At 37.4% G+C, this 21,182-nt stretch overlaps 1 protein-coding gene across 13 annotated transcripts in view; it reads right to left on the bottom strand.

Annotated features, from left to right (window-relative positions):
• ANK2 (ankyrin 2) overlaps positions 1 to 21,182 on the bottom strand; it is a 628,385-nt gene that overhangs the window by 308,012 nt on the left and 299,191 nt on the right. For 7 of the 13 annotated variants that reach the window (XM_078069138.1, XM_078069146.1, XM_078069136.1 and 4 more), the window contains exon 1: positions 14,852 to 15,029. The exons of 3 other annotated variants lie outside the window; for them this stretch is intronic. In XM_078069138.1, coding sequence (XP_077925264.1) covers positions 14,852 to 14,935 — 84 coding nt within the window. In that variant the 5' untranslated portion in view covers positions 14,936 to 15,029. Of the gene's footprint in view, positions 1 to 14,851; positions 15,038 to 21,182 lie in introns of those variants that run through there. 3 more of the 13 variants (XM_078069114.1, XM_078069118.1, XM_078069125.1) reach the window with 1 other exon arrangement.

The raw sequence follows: 21,182 nt of genomic DNA, 5'->3' as shown, positions 1-21,182 counted from the left end.
CTGTACAGAGAGATGATGAGGTAGGTAGAAGGGACCTTTTTCTCCTGTAAGACTCACAGAAAAATGCAGCTATGTCTTAACCAAATTCTAAAGCGCCTCATGTTCCTAAAGAATTAACAAGACCCAGAATTTCCTTAAAATAAATAATACAGATCTTTAACACCTAAAAGCAATACAGTTTCAATTGGACAGTATTACTATAAATTCCAAAACTAATTTTCCATGGGAAGAAAGGCATTTGTATATATCTACTGAAAAAAAGAGTGTGTATATGTGTGTGTGTGTGTGTGTGTGTGTGTGTGTGTGTGTGTGTGTGTGTGTTATGAAAAACTCAAGTTTCAGTTTAATATTTTAGGACAACTCAAAAATAAAACATTACATTAAAATCATTTGAGGGGTGAGCTTCCCGTAAGTAAATTGCCATTTGAGCCATCAAATGAAATAAATAAATGGGAGGGTATTTTCCCTTTGCAATCTAAAACCTTCAATGTATTTAGTTGAAAGTTAGCAAGAATTAACAGAACTTACTTTTATATTTATTTTTCAGCCTTACTTCAGCTCTTTGACTTCCACATATGCTGTTAATTTTCAAAAATTTTAAAATATTATAATGTAAAAAATACCTACCTATGACTGCCAGCCAACAAAAATAATCTGCAATTAATATCATAGATTTAGATTCTATTTATCAGTCTTTTTGGTCTTTTTCATCCTCTCCCAACTGAGAAAGTAGCCACACAAAAACAATGTTTTTTTTATTATAACAGTAGCAATTCATTTTACAGTGAGAAAAGATACATCTGCAACATTAAAGAAATACAAACTTTCACGAGACACATGGAGGAAAGTGAATTCAAGAACTACAATATATTTTTTGAGAAAGCAATACTGAAATCTACCTTTCCCAGAATTTATTTTAATAATGACTATTATCAAATGTTATCTGCAATATTGGCTGCAGGTATAACTTGAAAACTTTTACTAAATGACAACCCAATACAATTCATTTAGGAAACATGGCAAATTTTGTGGCATTTTTGCTATTATTTGGCAATATCCAAAGATAACATTTGTTATTCACACACACACATATATACGAATAATCATATATATTCCACTGGATATATTCATATTCACTTTCAGAATTTCCAATTCCAAGTAGATATTACACTATAGAACTTGAATCTCGGTCAGCTATAACACAGACACTTGTCATCTGTTACCTAAATTGGTATAAGCACCTCATTTCCTTGAGGTCAGTTTAGGGTCAACAGACATAATTACTTGTCATCATGGTAGGCCCAGGGAAAATAATCAAATTAGTATTGTAGAAAGAAAAGGCAAGGGGCGCCTGGGTGGCTCAGTTGGTTATGCATCTAACTTCGGCTCAGGTCATGATCTCAGGGTCCTGGGATCCAACCCCATGTCAGGTTCCTCCCTCAACAGGGAGTCTGCTTGTCCCTCTCCCTCTCCTTCTGCCCCTCCCCCGACTTATGCACATGCACGCACTCTCTCAAATAAATAAAAATCTTTAAAAAAGACAAAATATTAATCCCATTATTAAATATCTGAGCTATACAGCCTTGAAATTACTGGACAAATAATAAATAAATATGTACTAGACGGTTGTCATGAAACAGATACCAAGGATCCTTTTTATATTCCAGAACATTCAGTATGTTGAAAGATGTAGCCAGCTATATCCTAAGTATCAATCACCCTTGTGATATCATCATTTGTATCAAAAATATTCTGGAAGTTCCATGTTGGACCACATATTCTCAGTTTATTGAATTAATCACAACTGTTCACTTCATGTAGTATTGAACAATCTCTACTTAAAATAAGGCTCTTCTGGATGTTAAAAAAAGACACTGTAAAGGGTGGTATATATTCATATAGAAGTATACAAAGAGCTGTACAGCCAACAGATATAAAGAACATAATATGATCCAAACTCACTGATCATTGGTTACCTTGAAATGAATTTGAGAAACCATTCCAAATAGTAAAAATTCCAAAAACATTACCTTTATTTTAAAGTATTAAATGGAAATGTACATGGTTAGATTATAGATTTTTGGCCATCCCAGGATACTCTCCACATAACCTTGACTCCTCGGTGGGAACATGAGACTGTCATCATAGATCCTGACATATACACACAGGAAAACAGAGTCAAATCCATACAAGGGGGAGGGAAGCCTGTTTGAATATTTGGAAATTCAACTTATGACTTCCAAATTAATAATCCAACTTTAGACAAGAATCTAAAATCTGTACATGACATGGCATTAGGCTTTTAGAAGGATAGTTATCATTACAAAAATTTTCTATGATGACAGCAATAATGAAAACACTTCAAACACCAGGCAACTATGAATTAGCGTACAGTTATAACTATTGTTTTAAAAAATCCACAGTCTCTAAGCCATTTCCAATAGTATCATATCTGAAACCTAGAATAATCCAAATGTATATTTATGTGTGTATTTCAATTTTCCCAAACTCTTGACTTTGTTATATAGGCAACCCTCAAAAAACATCTCCCAATTCCCTTTTTGGAAAAAGAAAATTTTTCATTGCTCTGCAAAGGATAAATTACTTCCATTCAGCTAATTTTCTTCATATGTGATAAATTATAAATTAAGATTTTTAAAAATAATCTTCCCTTAATATTATTATCAGAAAGAAGCAATAAGGAGCCAGACTTCACTCTTCCATTGGACTCTGGCCAGTGGGTGATTCAGAAAATTGTTGCAACAATGGTTTTTTATCTAATCAAGCCATTTTGTCAAAATAAGAGTAAGTTCCCAAACCACATACAACTTGTTGCTGTTGTCTAAGAACTACCTTCACAAATCAGGCACGGAAGCCACTTGGGGTCAGGTCATCTGGAAGAGTTTCCTGATGGAAGAGATTTCCTACCCACTCAAAAAATAGTGTAAGTGCATGTTCCTACATGAGCCACTATACAAATGCCTGATTGCCCCATGTAATAGCCCAATCACTCCTACTGATTCTTTAACAACTGGAAAGAAGTCCCTGCTGTGTAGATTATGAAGCACATCACATATTAGTGACCTTTTGAATTAGGACAAACAACATGAACTCACTAACAAATTCCCCCTTATACTGAAGAGGCTAGTTAAGGGTGTCAGCCATTTGACAAAAATAGTTGGAAGTGCAGATGGAAATATCAACATAGAAAGCTTCATTCTTCAGTGTTCCAGGGCAAAGACCAGGAATTCACATCTGGCTTGAATATTATGAGTGCATCTGATAATTTTACTCAATGACTACACATAAAAAACATTTTCCTACTTGGATTTATACTTCTGTTTTGAACTATATTTGAAAAAAAAAAATCAACCAAAATAGCATTTTGGATTCATTGACTAATCAGTGAAGGCATATTGGGTCACTGGGTTTTGAACAGAAAGAAACCTCTATTTTTTGCATTCTTAATCCTATCTTAATTGTTTAACATGTTGGTCTATCAGCATAGCACAGGGGTTTGGAGACAGGCAGGAAGGTCATTTTGACTTGGGGTAACATCTTGGACCCATCACTTAGTAGCTATATGGATTTAATCAGGGAAGTTCTCCAATCCCTCTAGACATCAGTCTCCTCCTCTTTAATATGGGATAGTGCCAACTCATTGAATTATTTTGCAGATAAAATGAGATAATCTATGTAGAACTCTTAGCACAATGGGTAGTATATAATACCATGATAAGCTCTCAATATATATTAATTGTTGCTTATTATTGAAAAAATGTTCCTATTATTATTATTATTATAAAATGTTTCAATGAGTTAAACTATTTTTCCTAATGAATTTTTCTATAGTTAAACTGTTCAGCTTATTGGAAAAAACATAATTTATTCGAACAAGTTTGAATTAGGTTAACTTCATCATAAAGCCATAGAGGACCTCCATTTTACTTTTATTATATTACTATTGTTACTCCTCATATGGATCTTCTAGAAAAGGACTAGAATTCTTTTTCATATTGAGGAGATAAGTAATTAGGGGGTAATCTTGACACTTAAATATGTGTCAATAGACTGTCTATTTTTTAAGTGTGTTTCTTGGGGGTAGTAGATTTCGGTTTGTACACATCGGGCAGTATTCTCCTGTACTGTATCCCTTCGATCAGTTACTCTCTGAGGTTAAGAATGAAGTCTATGCTTTTGAGACTAAATGAAGATAATTGGCTTGTGTGGAATAGCAGTGGCTAGATTAGCCCTATGTCCTAACTCGCTGAGCAATTCAAACCAAAACCTAGTCACCACTCATCCTAAAACCTCAGTACATGAAGTGACTGAGTCTCAGAGTAAGAGTTACTTACTTAATGTGTTACTTACCAAAATTTTATTAATGCTACTCAAATGTGGTTTTCAAAAGAGTCTAAAATCAGGAAAACAAATGGGTAATTCATAGTAAGGCTTTTCCACAGTCACTACTATAAATCATAAACAACAAGGAAAGTGTTGCCAATTTCTGAATCCTCAAAGTACAAATACAAATTTCTCAAAAAAGAATTTTACACATATACTTTATTTTGCTCCTGTCACTTGTTTTATTTTATTCTGTACATTGTACTGGGAGAACCAAATCCCTTTGGTAGAACCAGGAGGTAAACTCTGTAATGTAAACTCTATTCTAATATCAGATTTATGTTCTCAAAATCATCAAACAACTATAGTACCTTGAAACACATACCAAAAACAAAAAAAAACAAAACTGATCTGCAGATAAACCTTAGGTGTGAATGTATTTTATCCTACCAAATCCACAGGTTTCTATGCATGGCTTCTGAAATGGGTAGAAGAGGAGCTCCCTACATGACATTTCCTTAATCTTTCTCATCTTGTACCACACAGGATAAAACAGTATCGTTAGGATAGAACACTAATCTTGGGGCGCCTGGGTGGCTCAGTCGTTAAGCGTCTGCCGTCGGCTCAGGTCATGATCCCAGGGTCCTGGGATCGAGCCCTGCATCGGGCTCCCTGCTCAACGGGAAGCCTGCTTCTCCCTCTCCCACTCCCCCTGCTTGTGTCCCCCCTCTCACTGTGTCTCTCTCTGTCAAAAAAATAAATAAAATCTTAAAAAAAAAAAAGAATAGTAAGGAGGTGGGAAGCTAACAACCATATTGAAAGGCATACCAGCTTTTCGTCATGAGATTTAGAAGAATTATCACAACCCTGAGTGTAACAAATTTGCCTTACCGCTGTCACAGATACACATCCTCATTACATGCTGTGTGACCCAGCAACGCACAGATGTGTGGCATACAGCCGCATCAAAGTACCAGGACAGAAGAATGATCTATAAGAATGCACCATTGTAATAATCTTCTCCTCTTCATGTTCAGGCAGAACAGAACTGATTCCTATAGGCTACTTATAAAGCATATTCATTGGCCATTTAAAGATGAGCTTTTGAACAACTTTTCTACACAAACGATAATATGTGGTAGATCATACTAAGTTACATAGGCAATTACTAAATATATTTACTACAGTTCATACCAACAACATACACATATCAAATTCTTATGTAGACCTAGTCTTTTGAATTTGACTGATTCAAGAGGATACTGAAATTATTTACTGTGACAACTATATGGAAAATACTAAACAATTATGTCAGTTTGATCTGATACAGGTCGGATTGGATGTGAATAAATTAAAGCAGATATTCATACTAATTTTAATAAGCCAATAGGATGGATAGATCTACTAGTTCTGATGGCATCTCCAAACTACTGAATGCAAAATGTCTGTACTTGTTCTAGTTTTTTCCCGATTTTCACTTTAAAGTAGTGGGCTTTACCTCTAATGCCACTCCCCGGCTCCCACTCCTCACCCCGATGCAATGATTATGAGACAATACTATAAAATAAGGGAGGCATCCTGCCATCACACCCTCTGAATTCAGGGCAAACATGTAGAACATCTGAGACAAGGAATCTTCAGGGATAAGTATTATGTGAAAAGAGAATTGAAATCATCACACAGAAAATACTAAATTTCTTATACAAAATTTTCATAATGTTTCAATTCTTTAAAAAGTTTTTAGTATTTTTTTCCAGTTAGAACACCCTCACGTACACTGGCTCAACTTTCAGAGGGATATATTTATTCTTAAAATGTTGTTAAAGATCAGCAGCATAATAAATTACTACATTATTACATTAAAATACGTATAAAAAAGTATCACTTACTAGTACTTGGTAAAACATTCTAGAATGGTCCACCTTTCATTTTTAAATTCTTCCAACTTCCAAAATCAACACAGATCCTAACACTTATTTCTGTTTCCATAGTTGTATTTCTAATGTGCCCCCTTACTTTTTTCTCTTTAACCTAGAGTGTTCTCTGAAATGGCAGTGGCTAGAATTGTTCTTATCTTACGGATAGAAAGTCCAAGGCAGCCAGAGGTAAAATAATCGACCATAAGTCACTCTACCTGCCAGTGCAGATGAACAAAGACCAAGCGCAGAAACCTGTGGACGGACCAGCAAGTGGAAAGGAGGGAAAAGTCATGAATTTCATGTTCAAGGATCTGAAAATCCAACAGGACCTAGTCACTCAGAACAAATTCAACAGTATGCCAATACACAAAGTAGGCTAACATAGAGCAGATGTAATAATAACTCAATGAGAAAAGCCATTTTCAGCTACCATGTAAATGTAAAGTCTAAGGAGTTCCTATATAAGTATTCTAGACCATTACAGTCCGAGGGTAACCATAGCAGTTTCTCTAAAGATAAAGGCAGAGGTTGATTATCTGGATAATTACAAAAAGTGTCCCTACTAGATTGAGATGCCTTATTAATTTGGAGGCTTATTTACTGGAATTTATAATTGACTAAAGAAATAATTTATAAACACAAATATATACATGGGGCAAGGCTTCACAGATAAGTGATTAAAGAAATATGTGCTATAAGAGAAGGACACAGAGGGGCGCCTGGGTGGCTCAGTCGTTAGGCGTCTGCCTTCGGCTCAGGTCATGATCCTGGGGTCTTGGGATCGAGCCCCGCATCGGGCTCCTTGCTCCGCAGGAAGCCTGCTTCTCCCTCCCCCACTCCCCCTGCTTGTGTTCCTGCTCTCACTATCTCTCTCTCTGTCAAATAAATAAATAAAATCTTAAAAAAAAAAAAAAAAAAGAGAAGGACACAGAATAAGCCCCCCAAACAAGATGGATTCTAAAATGTGAACCTAGAATGGAACAGAACCTAGAAGGTGCAGACCATAAGGACATGTCAGGGAGAGTTCACCCACAAAATTTATGGCGATAAACTTTAGCAAGTCTCTCAACAGTTTCCTAATCTTTAGTGTGACTTGTAATTATATGGCTGAGGTTGCCCCATCTGGGTTGCCTATCTATCCCCCCATTCATACTTAAGCATTATCCATAATTCAAGGCTCAAGGCTATTGCTCACCCACTTGTGGGGCTTAATATTTTAATAAAATCACACTGATCTCTTAGCCTTCTGCAGGCTCCTACAGAATTTATATTTGGCATTGCACAACACTATACTTATAATACTTGCTAAGTATTACATAATACTTATAATATTTCTGAATTGCTCATTACTTTTTTTTTATAGAAATGTCTCCTCAATCAGAATATAAACTCCATGAAGGTATCAATCTTTGACTTTCAGCCCTGAAATGCCATGACAGTGAATTCAGTGCTCTACACCGAGCAAACCAATACAAAATTGTTGAATTAAGGAAGTTTTCCTATGGGTTAGGAGGAAACACCTAAATTAAACTGAGTTAAACAAGCTGATTCTTAGAAATTGAAGCTCATTAAGCAAATGTTAAAAATCAGGTCTTTGTCTTAATGAGTACAAACACAAATTAGTGGGTAGAAGGTGATAGTTGTTTGTGAGTTAACAGAAAACCATGAATAAAAACCAGGTCTGATAACTAAGTAGAAGCTCACCCTCTAGATTTAGGTGTATCATTAATTAGAACATATTTTACTGTCTCCCTCTGGCTTTTAAAAATTGACACTCTGTAAAGGGTTGGCAGGTATTAATGGATTTCAAGGAAAAAAATATTCTATCATATTTACTTGGTCTCAAGTGTATAAAAGTTAATTTTTTTCTATCAAAAGATGGTCTCAGAGCGCCTGGGTGGCTCAGTTGGTTAAGCACTGACTTGATTTCCACTCAGGTCATGATCCCAGGGTCATGAAACGGAGCCCTGTGTCCAGCTCCACGCTCATTGGGGAGTCTGCTTGAGATTCTCTCCCTCCGCCTTCCCCCATCCTCTCTCTTTTTCTCTCTCTCAAATAAATACATAAATCTTAAAAAAAAAAAAAAAAATGGTCTTATTTGGTAACAATCCCAACTCTAACCTTTCAAGTAAAAGGAAATTGAGATGGTAAGTTTATTTGTTGTGATGAATCCTGCCACTGAGATAAAAATAGACAGTGATTTTGTTTCTGCTACCAACAGGAATTAGAACACAATACAAGCAGGAAAGAAACAAAGCTGTAGGCATATTTATAATTTAGTATGCTCTAGATTGGGACAAGATAGTAACAAATACAGATTTAAAAATCTTAATCCTGGGGCGCCTGGGTGGCTCAGTTGTTAAGCGTCTGCCTTTGGCTCAGGTCATGATACCAGGGGCCTGGGATGGAGCCCCACATCGGGCTCCCTGCTCGCCGGGAAGCCTGCTTCTCCCTCTCCCACTCCCCCTGCTTGTGTTCCTGCTCTCGCTGTCTCTCTCTCTCTCTGTCAAATAAATAAATAAAAAATCTTCCAAAAAAAGTAAAAATAAAAAATAAAAATCTTAATCCTATTTCAATATGCATTCACTGGTCTCTTTAGAAACTTTACTGAGAAGAAAAAAGAACCAGAAACACTTCAGGAACGAGTATATGAGAAAATATGTTTTCATATTTTCTTTAAATTTCTTTAAATGTTCTTTCATAGAACAAGTACTGAAAATATACTAACAAAGTTTTTCAAGAATTAGAATAAAGTTGTGAAAGTAAGATCTTTTTATGCTAGCTTAATTTAATACACCTAAACCACATAACGATACCTGTTTACTTATATCATCCCATTCATTTTTGGGGATTTTCCAAGTCTAGTACGTGTCTGTATAGCCTGAAAGAAACATCCACACCCACATATCATAAAATGGAACGGGAGCAAAAGGAGGGGAAAGAGGAGTCCTGACTGGAAGAATATTACAAACAGCCAGGAAAGAAATCACCTTTACGTATTATTCCCAGATTAGAGTCAGCATTTTGGAGAATGTTATCAACTGGTAAAAGACAGGAAGTAACACTGGGGGAGAATCTGGAGGATATCCTAGCAGAAGATGAAGCTGTAGATACCTTAGAAGCTTTGCAGGAGCTACAGAAATATATCTGAGCACCTCGTTTCCATGGGAGAATGGTTCAAAATATGTCATTTGCGGAATAGTAGGAAAAATGTCTATCATTTCTCCAGCACCATCCCCACATAGATAGAGTCTGAATCTCCAGTTCCACATCTACAAAACTGGGGTAATAATACTCACTGAGAATTATTTTGAAGATCAAATGAGATGGTGGGTGTGAAATAATTCTAGGTCCTAGATGTAGAATAAGAGTAAAATAGGGAGAAAAATGCTTTCTCTTCTCTTGTGTCCTTGTCATCACCATCTACACTTAAAAGAAATAAATGCAACTACAAGAGCCAAGTAATATCTAACACATCTCACTGAAATTAGAGATTCTTCTTTCTAAAATAACTCTACTTCATGCCTGCTGACCACATTCTAAGGCAATGGTTCTAATGGTCCTAAACTCTAGTGTACATGAAAACAAAGGAATTGGAAGCCTGTTAAAAAATCACCAAAAGTGATTGAGCCAGTCTGACGTGGGTCCTAAGACTTCTCTTCTTTTAGAAGGCAACCCAGGTAATTCTGGTAGTTATGGGCAGCAGACAACACTTCACTCTAACAAAGGTACTTTGGGATTAATATCTTAGCTATTACTTGCTTCTGAAATTATCAGTGAAAAATCAGTATCATAAAGGTAGGTAGAAAGAGCTAGAAATAGAGACATAGAAAGAAAACCACAGAATACCAGGTTGTAAGGGATTTCTCTTTCCAATAAAAAAAATCTCCATCATCTCTGACAGATGGTCATCCTAAATACCTTCAGTGATGGGGAATTGCTGTCTTCAGGCAACACGTGCTATTCTGGGTTATAAATTCATGTTTTTTATAAAAAGGTAATTCGTAAGTTATTTGGAAAATTGAAGAAATGGGGATATTATTCAGGATGAATTATACACGAAAGCCTTTCTAGACTTGATTGAACAAGATAAGGCACCAGCTAAATTCAAAACTAATTTGACTACAAGAAGATTTGAACACCCAAATGCTGGATCTGCTACCTGATTCCACTAAAAAAGCCATGCATTCTGTGTCTGCTGTAAAAATAAACTTTTTTTCTTTGTCTCTCATTCACATTTCAATTGTGCAACATTTCAATCACGCATCTGGTACCACTTTCATCTCCCTATTTAGGTAGTAGCAAGTAAATAGCAATAAAAATATATATAATCCAAAAATTTTGCAATGCTCGTGAATATTTTAAAATAACGGCCCAGAACAAAACATTTTAAATGAATATAAAATATGCAACAAGGCCATTTTACCTGACTACTCTATTGAAAACAATAGTATTTATATTTGAATCTTTATATAGGTGTTCCACCAAATGAGTGAATTGTTATTAAGCCATTTAGTTGTTTACTTGTTTAGAAGAACTCACCAGGCCTAGTGGTTTCAGATGGCTCTGTCATGAGTGATTGATGCTTGGGCATTTCCACTTTCATTTATGTAAATTATCAAAGACTCCTATAGCTTCTTCTAGTACAAATCCATTGCCTTGTCAATGATGCAAAATTGGAAAGTGTGGGGTACTGCACTCTAATATGGTGTTGAATTATTTTAACCTAATCTGCCAAAATATTGTCTGGAATAAGAAATTTTTATCCAGTTGTCCAGGGTTTAGAATAGGCTAAAAACTCTCTGACAGTGATACATTTCATATAGGTCTCAGTGCTTCCTTTTAGTCCAGGATTCCAGCTGAGAATTAGAGTAGTTCCCATTTCCTCTTTTCCACTGAACAACCACTAGAACATTCACCCCAAATCGGTACGTTGGGCAATATTCATTTGTGTGAAATGACTGGGCCTGAAGTATACTATTTGCTGAAGTATCAGATGAAAAAGATTTCTCTGAATACTTTAGCAACAATATCTGGTTTATTTTCCTTGAACACTAAAGAGCATCCAATAATATATCTCTCTCTCTCTCTCTCCAAAAGTATCTTTGTGTTCAAGCTTGAGAAAGAGAAAAGCAGCCACCAGCATCTAGGAGCTAACCTGGTACTATCCAATTAGCCTTTGTGTTCTTCTACTGAACATAAACAATTTCACAAAGCATCATCGTCAAGCCAGGCCACCCTGTGACTGGGATGGAGCAGGTCAGAAATGGCACAACTCCCTTATCATGCCTGAACACAGACAAAACACGAACGTTGTCCAAGCCACAAAATACCACACATGCCCCTCTCTTGCTAAATGACTCTGGGTGTTTTTTCTTTTTCTTTTGTTTTTAACCAACAATAGCCAAAACCCAAATCCTATGAGTCCTTTCTAACTTGGTTCCTCAAGATGTGCATCCTCCCTTACCAACACATTCAACCACTGGTGTGTTCCTGGTGGTCTCTGGGTGGCGGGCATTGACAAACCCAATTACTGAAACCAGAATAGAAATTTTTAAGAAAATCTAGAATAATTTCTATCTTCAAGGTACTCACTAAAATTCTAATAGAAAATAAATTCCTTGAGCTTATTTTCTCACATCGTGGGTTTCGTGGCAAAAGACCCTTTAGTTCTCTCCCTCAGAATTACTTTTGTGAGATGTAGAATAAACAAGTGGATTATGGCTCATCTGTTAAATATTTACTAGAGGAAGAGGCATGTTTTCAAGGAGTATGATTCATCATGTTAGATCTAACACCCAGGCCACAGTGAGCCTGGTGGTCCACGGTCCTGGGTGCTTATACAGAATCCTACGATGGATTCAATGTGAACCACTAGTAGAAAAACACAATTAAAGTGATATGGCACTGACTTTGCTCAAATTCTTGCTTTTCTCAGATTTTATCCTTATTGGGGATGCTTATCTCGTGATTAGTATTTCCTCATCAAAGCACATTTAATGGTCTAGTTTATAAATACATAAATTTAAGTTGCCTGCTGTGAAAAAAAGATGTGAAGAAGTAATCTAAAGACCTGAGGTATGTTTATGCAAATCTCAATAATTTGTATGAGATAAAAAGTTTCCAATTATAGTATATAACTTCTGACCTTCTGAAAAATGACTACTAGCCTTTGCAAAGGACCAATATTATATTCTGCCTCTCTTAAAAATATAAACAGACTTCCCTTCTATAGGGCTTATTCCAATAAACAATTTCCATTCAACGGAACAGTAACAACACCTTAAAAGTCATTGCCATGAACTGTATATTAAATACTGCTCAAGGAATTTGATGTACATTATTTCTAATCCTCACAAAACACCAAAAGATATATAGAATTATTCACATTTTATAGATGAGGACCTACATCAGAGAAATTAAATGATATGCTCCAAACACACTATATTAAAGGATAGAGCTAAGATTCAAACCCACTTATGTTTGACTTGATGAACTGAAGGATCTTTACTTGTGTGTGCATATGTGTGTGTATGCCTTCCCATCAGGTGAAATTACTTTTAACCCTCAATATTCTCTGTGTTTTTTTTTTAAGATTTTATTTATTTATTTGACAGAGGGAGAGATAGCGAGAGCAAGAACACAAGCAGGGGGAGAGGGAGAGGGAGAAGCAGGCTTCCTGCCGAGCTGGGAGGCCAATGTGGGACTCGATCCCAGGACCCTGGGATCATGACCTGAGCTGAAGGCAGACGCTTAATGGCTGAGCCACCCAGGCACCCAATATTCTCTGTGTTTTAATAGCTCATTTAATGTATGCCTCTGAGTGTGTGTAAAAATACATACACATATTCAAAACTTGCTATTAATTGCTATCATTTCAACTGCAGGTTTTAAAAGAATTTATCCCTAAATAAATATATTTGAGAAAATATACTGAATAAATATTATAGTTATCACCTATGATGATTTCTTCTGCTCTACCCCCTCAAATACTTTAAGATGGCTTTGGCCATGTGAATTTAGTATCAACACTCAGAGCCTAATCTCCATGATATCGTCACCCCTTTAGTAGTTCTGAGTATAATGTTTCTAATGCAGCACAGGGACTTCAGAGAGAAATTGAAGAGGAATGTGAAATGACATTGTGAATTCAAGCAAAAACTCCTTCTTTCTTTTTCCCTATCTCTTGCTCTCTTTTTCTTTTGTATTTGTTTTTTCCCTTTTTAAAATGTTGATAAATTAGCTAACGTTCTACAAAAATGTCATCGAGGGCTGGAAGATCTGGAATCATCAGGTACAAAAGGACATTCTACCAATGCTCCTGCCTGCCCCGAATTATCCTTTGCCTTTATCAGGCTGCATCACTATCTTTATGCTATTATTTTAAAAAATTTCATACGGGGCATGCTCATTTTTATCAAATTACAAGGCACCATAGAAATATACTAATCCCTTGTTGGCTAATACAATGATCTTTTAAATATCAGAGGGGTCAAATTATTTCCAGTTTTTTAGATCATGAGACATGTAGTACCAGAGATCTTTAATTTCAAAGTGCAATGCAATTTCAAAATTGTCAAAATGAAAAATATTCATTTGCCCGTGATAATTTTTTTTAACTGGCTCATTCAAGACTCAAACCCTCTAACATTGGAATACATTTACATGAGAATCATCTTCTATTCCGCCCATCTTATTGCCTCAAGAAATAAATGGATTTTAGGGGAATTTGTTTAAAAGACATCTCTGTCCGAGGTGGGGCTCACATTGCTCGGTGAGGCTGCAACAGTTTACCAGAAGGAGTCAGGCCATAAAGAAAGAAGTGCTGGCATAGGGTGGGGCTGAATAGTTTGCATCTTTTCCCACTGTTTTTCACTGGTATCGTTTCCATGAAAATCAAGGGTGTGGGAATGTGTGCCAGGCTAAGAAATCCTACGGACTGCTTTGTGTGCCCAACAGCCCCAGCCCATAATATCTTTATCTTAGCCGTTTATCTTAATCAATGAAAGAGCTATCACACTATCATGTCTGGGAAAACTGTAGAGGAGCTAAGCAAACCAAAGAAATATGCTGAGGATCATATTTCTCCTGTCACAACAGTCTTTTCTCCTTAGGAAGAATACGCTTAGCACGGAACCAAAAGGCGTTTGCTGTCTGGCCATCTCAAGATCATCCCCGAGCAAACATCTGGCCAAAAATCTTCCTTTTGCTTCACAATCCACCTTGCTTAACATTTCCTTTTAAACTCACTCATTCTAAAAATAAAATGACTCTCTCTATATATATACCCAGTTAACAGCAGAAGCATCCATCAGTGGCCACAATCCTCAATAATACACATGCAGAACACACCTTATCTCTGTTTGCTTCACCATGCTCCAGTCAACGTATCCATTAGGAACCCTGGTTCCTTTCCTATTCTCAGAAAGCAGCAGTCTGCACCTGCCTCTTTAAAAAGCAATGTTTGGCACTGCCATAGTCTATAGTTACTCATAATGCTCCACGGTTTCTGTAATCTCATTGATATTACACACTAACACATACACACACATATCTCCATACAGACATTCCTAATTCCGGCAATTTACCTTTTTGGGTTTTTTCCTTCTCTGACTACTGCCGTTGAACTTCTCTCCACTGTCGCTTTTCTGAGCTGCATCTTCGTTCATCATTTTGAACAGTTTGGAGAGAAAATAGCTCTGCCATTAAACCCTGCTGCTTGCACAGACCACTAGCGAGTATGCACTTACTGGAGGAAAGCAGGAGGAGGAGGAGGGGTGGGGAAGGGGCGCGCGCTGGGAGGGTAAGGACGGTGACGTTGCCATGGCAGCAGCTGCCACAACTGTTTATCTGACTGCATTGTTAAATCTGATTCAACCAATTACCATCAGGGACCGGTTACAATGAAGAAAGCCTTGAAAAAAGAATGCCAGGGACTCGAATGATTTGGGGACTCTGCTGGTTGGTTCTTGACACACCTTCGATTCGATCAGCTCTCAACCCACACACAAAACCTGCACTTAATTTTCTTCCTACAGGTACTTCAACACGGAACAGACACAATGCATGATGAGAAAACTATAACAATCTTGAATGTGTCTCTGAACCTGAAGAGATATATTTCAGCCAGTGAAGAGGCTACTCAAGGAAAAGGATTAGCTGTTAATATCCTAAAGTGCATGTAAGAAAGTTACAGTTTTATGATGTTATTCACTTGATTCCAAATGATAATCTTTCAAAACTCGGCTCAAGGATGACTTTTGTCATGAAGCTTTGAGAACACGTTCCCCATCAACCAGGTAACACAGATCACTCCCTCCTCTGGGCCTCCTCCTTCCACTGTACACTTCTGACAGAGCACCTGCAATACATCTCACAACTGTATGTTCCCATCAGGAGCTACTTAAGGCCTGGGATAGTAAGTGTGTATGAGTGTGTGTGTGTGGGTGTGGGTGTGTGTGTGTGCACGCGTGCGCGCATGTGTGCGCGTTTTGGTTGGAAAGAGATCATTAAATTTCCCAGAACCAAGCATGATGCATTATATATTAAAGGCAGTTAATCAAGGTTTGTCAAATACATATGTAATATGCGGGGTAACACAAATACAAGAAATTCACGCAGTTAAAACATTTTATAATTAATCTTAACCTAATTCTTCTTATTGACTGATAAATAAAACTCAATCCCTGCTTTCAAGGAGCTTATATATAAAGTTCCAGAATTATTCTTGATAAGAAAAGAAAACAGGGCTGATTTTTATCACAGGAAAACCAATTTCATCTTTTGGATCGAGGTGGCCATATTTGTATATTTGTGGGTGCAACCGGAGCCCAACATATTTGGTGCAAATACATGTGCACACACTAAACATCCCTATTCCTAGAAAGCAAACTCAAAGTATAATACACAGAATACTTAAATGTAAAAATAAAGTAAGGACCAACCCAATGAGATAATGCATATAAATACACTTTGAAAACTGAAGGTGACTATGTAAATGTGTTATTGCTATTGTTGATCCTACCATCATTATTACAAATATATATAATTTTCAACTTAGAAAACAACATTAGAAAAATGTTTCTTACATGGAAATGACTACCAAAATTGGGAACTCATCTTTCCAATAAACATGAGAAGACAAATACACCTTCTCTCCCCACTGTTATTGGGATTGCTCTTCCTCTCTGCTTTACCACCCCAAAGACCTTTGCCACATCCTCATCTAGAGTCAACTGAGTCCTTCTGCCCCTTACTCTCTCTACCCTCCTTCTGTTTGAGCAGACACACCCCACCAGTGATGCCTTGGATCCCACAGCCAGGAAAGGGGCAATGGGCCTCTTTTTTCTGAAACAAAACCTTATAGGAACTTCTACAGAAGCCTCTGGAAGCCCAATCCCCACTGTTGTCAGCCCTCACAGAAATCCCCCACGATATCCTCCTAATCCTCTGCTATCCCCTCAGCCATCCCACTTATTCCCTCACCCATCCCCATTGTGCATCCCTTACTTGACCTTGCTTAGGAGCACCCTCAGCCTGGAAATTGGGTTCGTTTACTCAATAAACATCTGTCAAATGTTTACCATGTACCAGGAACTAACCACTAGGGATAGACTGTCCTAACCACTGGGGATATAATGGTCAACAAAACTGGCAACCTATCTGCAATCGTGGTGCACCACTGCAATGTAAATTGCAAAGAAGTGTACTTCACATTTCAATACTTTATGAATCAGTAACTTCTGATAATGTTCAGACAGCCTCTCATAACAGTGTCTTCTCTGTCAGTACCCAAATATATAGTACATGGCTTTAAACAGATTCAGGCCTCCAATTTTAACAATGAGCTCTAACCTTCTAGATGCTTGGTGTTGTTCTGAAATATCATTTAAGCTTTTATACAAGATATTTCCATTACAGAGTGAAAGTACTGCACAAACACTACACATATAGCAGACCGTAGATGTCAATATCTGTATTCAAAGTATAAAATGAAATCTCAGTAAGTAGATAAATAAAACAGGTGCTGGTAGTGCTATGTCCATTTCAGCAATAGAAAGTAAATATTCTACATATAAACAATGTCAATAAGACATTATGGTGTTGTAGGTGTTTCAGTTCTGCTTTTGAGACTTTCGATCAATTTTTTGGTGCCTCACTGTTGTATACTATTAACTTTGTATCCTCATAGTGCAGTTTTTAGTGGGCATGTATTTGACTGGATTCTAAACTCCTTGAGGGCAGGATTTTTGTAAAGATTTATTTATTTATGATTTTTTGATTTATGATTATATGACTTAATTATGATTATAAATTTAAGATTATTTGTGATATTTATTTAAGATTTATTTATTTATTGAGAGCAAGAAAGAGAGAGAGAAGAAGAGTGCGAGTGGAGGGAGGGGCCGAGGGAGAGGGAGAGAGAGAATCTTCAGCAGACTCCCAGCTGAGCACAGAGCCTGACGTGGGGCTCGATATCATGACCCTGAGATCATGACCTGAGCTGAAACTAAGAGTCAGTCCTTCACCCGACAGAACGACCCATGCACTCCTCCTTGAGAGCAGGATTAATGCCTATTTTCACATTCCACATGGAGCCTAACTCACTGCACAACCCATAAAATAGGGGTCCAAGGATTACTTTTAAATGCAATAAAGAAACGTTTTCAATATTTACCATCCAGTTTATGTTTCTGGTTAAACATCCAATGGGTAAATTCTTCATTTCTTAGAATTTCTTTTTATGTACTTCCTGATATCTAGGAGCTAATGCATAATAAGATTTTTAAAGATACTTGAGAAATTGGAGTTGCTGCTGCTAACATAGCAATGACAATAATACCTTACATTGGTAAAGCATTTTATAATTTATATAATTTTTAGTTCCTAGGATAGAAGCCCCATGAAGACTGAGAACTTCATTCTCACTCATACATCTCAAGCACTTATAGCAATACTGGCATATGACACACACTCAAATATGAAGTGACTTCAATAGAATTCTCACCACCACACAGGGAAAGGATTAATATCAATCACAGTACAGGTGAAAACACTGAGGTAAGAAGTGGTTTTGGTGACTTGCCCAAGATAGCAAAATTAATAAAATACAGAGCTAAAGAAAAAAATACAGAGCTAAAGTTCTGATTCTAAGGCCACTGTTCTTTTATTAAATCATGGCTGACTTAACAAAGTGCACACTTAATAAAGTGTGGTAAGATAAGAGCAAAGACTAAGATGGAAAATGCCAAGAGCAGAAACCACAGTTAGATGACAGTGGCCTAAGTAGAAAAAGGAAAACTTTATTGATTTTAGGCTAAGCATATTTAATAGGCATGGAGTTTTAGACATGATTATATTAATTTTAATATGCCTACTCTATTTTATTGAACTATCAGAGTTAATAGTATTACAAAACGTGACACATACTACTTCAAAAAAACTTGTAACATTATTCGAGTGGGGTAAAGTCCCCTGAAGTATAAGCAATTATGTCTTAGAGGTAGGTTAACTTCCAAAAGTTCCTTTGTCAATCAGAGTTGTCTCGTGTTAAAAATACATTTTTTTACAGAAACAGTGTTATAAAAAAGGCTTAGTTCTCTAAGACCATCAAAAAAGCCTTCAAGGGATGCCTGGGTGGCTGTCAGTTAAGCATCTGCCTTTGGCTCAGGTCATGATCCCAGGGTCCTGGGATGGAGTCCTGCATCGGGCTCCCTGCTCAGTTGGGAAGCCTGCTTCTCCCTCTCCCACTCCCCTGCTTGTGTTCCCTCTCTCGCTGTGTCTCTCTCTGTCAAATAAATAAATAAAATCTTTTTTTAAAAAAGCCTTCAAAAGGCTTTCCTATTCACTATTACTTGTGGTAGAGAATCTTAACAACTAGGCAGAGAGAGGTCGGATAGTAGTTCATCAATTTCTCTTTTCCTTTAGGCCACTGTCACAGTTGAACTGCCTCCTGCAATCCCCCAACCCCCACCAAAAAAATGTTTAAGTCCTAACCCTCAGTACCTGTGCATGTGACCTTATATGGGATTAGGGTCTCTGTAGATGCAATCATGTTAAGATGAGGTCATAATGGATTAGAGTGGGCCTTAATCCAAGGACTGTTGTCCTTATAAAAAGAGGGAACTTTGGACACAGAGACACAGAGGGAAGATAGCCATGTGAAGACTCGGGCAGAAATTGGAGAAGTGTAGCTGCAAGGCAATGATGACACATTGCCAGCAACCCACCAGAAAGAAGCTAGGAGGAGCTGAGGAAAGGTTCTTCTCTAAAGCCTTCAGAAGTGGTCTGGCCCTGATGACACCTTAATTTCAGACTTTTACCCTCCACAACTGTGAGAGAATAAAGTTTTATTATTTTAAGCCACCCAGTACTTTGTTTTGACAACCCAAGGAAACTAGTACCACCATATTTCCAGCTACTTTGCCACTGGGTGAGACCATGTGACTTAGTTCTAGCCTGTAGAAAAGGTGGAAGTGTATGCCACTTTCAGGTCTAGCTAATACAATCCTCCCAAGACTGATCTTCTCTAGTGGCTGAATACAGTGGGAGACATAACCTAGAAGGTGGAAGAGCACCAGGTCAGAAAAAAGCCTGAGTCCCTGAGTCACTGTGTGCAGCAGAGCCTCTCTTCTTCCCATTCCCTCCTTCATGGACCTTCAGTAGACCTGAGGAACTTTTTCTCATGAGTATTTTATCACTGAGATTACGCTGTTGTTTGTTACAACAGTTAGCCTATGGTACCTAACCATTTCTACTGATGCTTTCCAGGGATTATATAGTTACACTTCTATTTGGGCTTCCCTGTTATATGAATGATACTCTCAGTGCATCAAGGCCGTTAGCCATTGGAAATGGATCCTATGTCCAGGAGCAAAGGAGCTACTCTGATGAAAAAAGGATCACAAGTAATTAGAGGGGAATCAGAAGAGATGCAGAGAAGAATATTATTGATTAGGGGTGGGTATGAGAATAGGATACCTGATAGGTCCCATGGAATCACAATCTCAAAGCAGCTTTGGTCCACTCTCCTTTTCTCCTATCTCTCTTCCTGGATAAATCCTTTATTTCTTTTCCTATTTTCCAGCCCTTTTCTCCTATCTCTCTTCCTGGATAAATCCTTTATTTCTTTTCCTACTTCCAGATGTCACTGCTTCTGATCCACTGAGGATGAAAACATAGAATGTTTGCCTATCTTATGAGCAAGCACAAAGCTTCTTGAGGTTCTCTAAAGATTCTTCTTTCTCTTTCCTTTTTGATACTTTTATTATCAATGGGGGAAAATATGAAGGAAAGATAGCAAACAAAGGAAAAACATAGTTTCTCAAAGTTGACCATAAAAAGTCCTCGTATGTGTTGGGGTGTAGATACTGTTGGGCTCAGATCTACTTCCAGACCTCTTCTAGTGCCTTTCCTGAGTTGCCAGGTGTTCTGCACAGGTCTTATTCTATACGGTCTCTCTTCCATAGGAAATCTGGGTGGACTCTAATAGTTACACCTCCTTGGAAGCTAAAGTCAGGCTCATGGGCCAGGCGGGAGACCTTCTCATTTTCCCTTCCCAGCTCTTTGCAGTTCCACCAACAGCATCAGCAGGAAGCACTTCCTCTCCTTTCTTGTGATCCACTCCTTCTTCTCATCTATGACTTCCCCTTCTATTGTTCATTTATTCCTTTAGTCATGCAACAGATATTGTATTGGGTGACTGACAACTATATGTCAGGCCTCGTGCTTAATGTAGGGGCATTAGCATAAATTAGATAATCTTTGCCTTTAAAGAGCTTACAATCTAAAAGTGGGACAATCATTGAACTAGAAGTGTGAGGACTCTATAGGGGATGGTAAGAGCATTACGGAAGCATAAAACAGGGATATCCAACCTTCTGAAAGAACAGGACATGCTTCTGAGAGGAAGTGACTCGC

The sequence above is a fragment of the Halichoerus grypus genome, chromosome 3, assembly GCF_964656455.1.
Source record: "Halichoerus grypus chromosome 3, mHalGry1.hap1.1, whole genome shotgun sequence".
Classification (NCBI taxonomy): Eukaryota; Metazoa; Chordata; class Mammalia; order Carnivora; family Phocidae; genus Halichoerus; species Halichoerus grypus.
The sequence above is the reverse complement of the archived record's forward strand: the minus strand, read 5'-3'. Positions and strand labels throughout refer to the sequence as shown.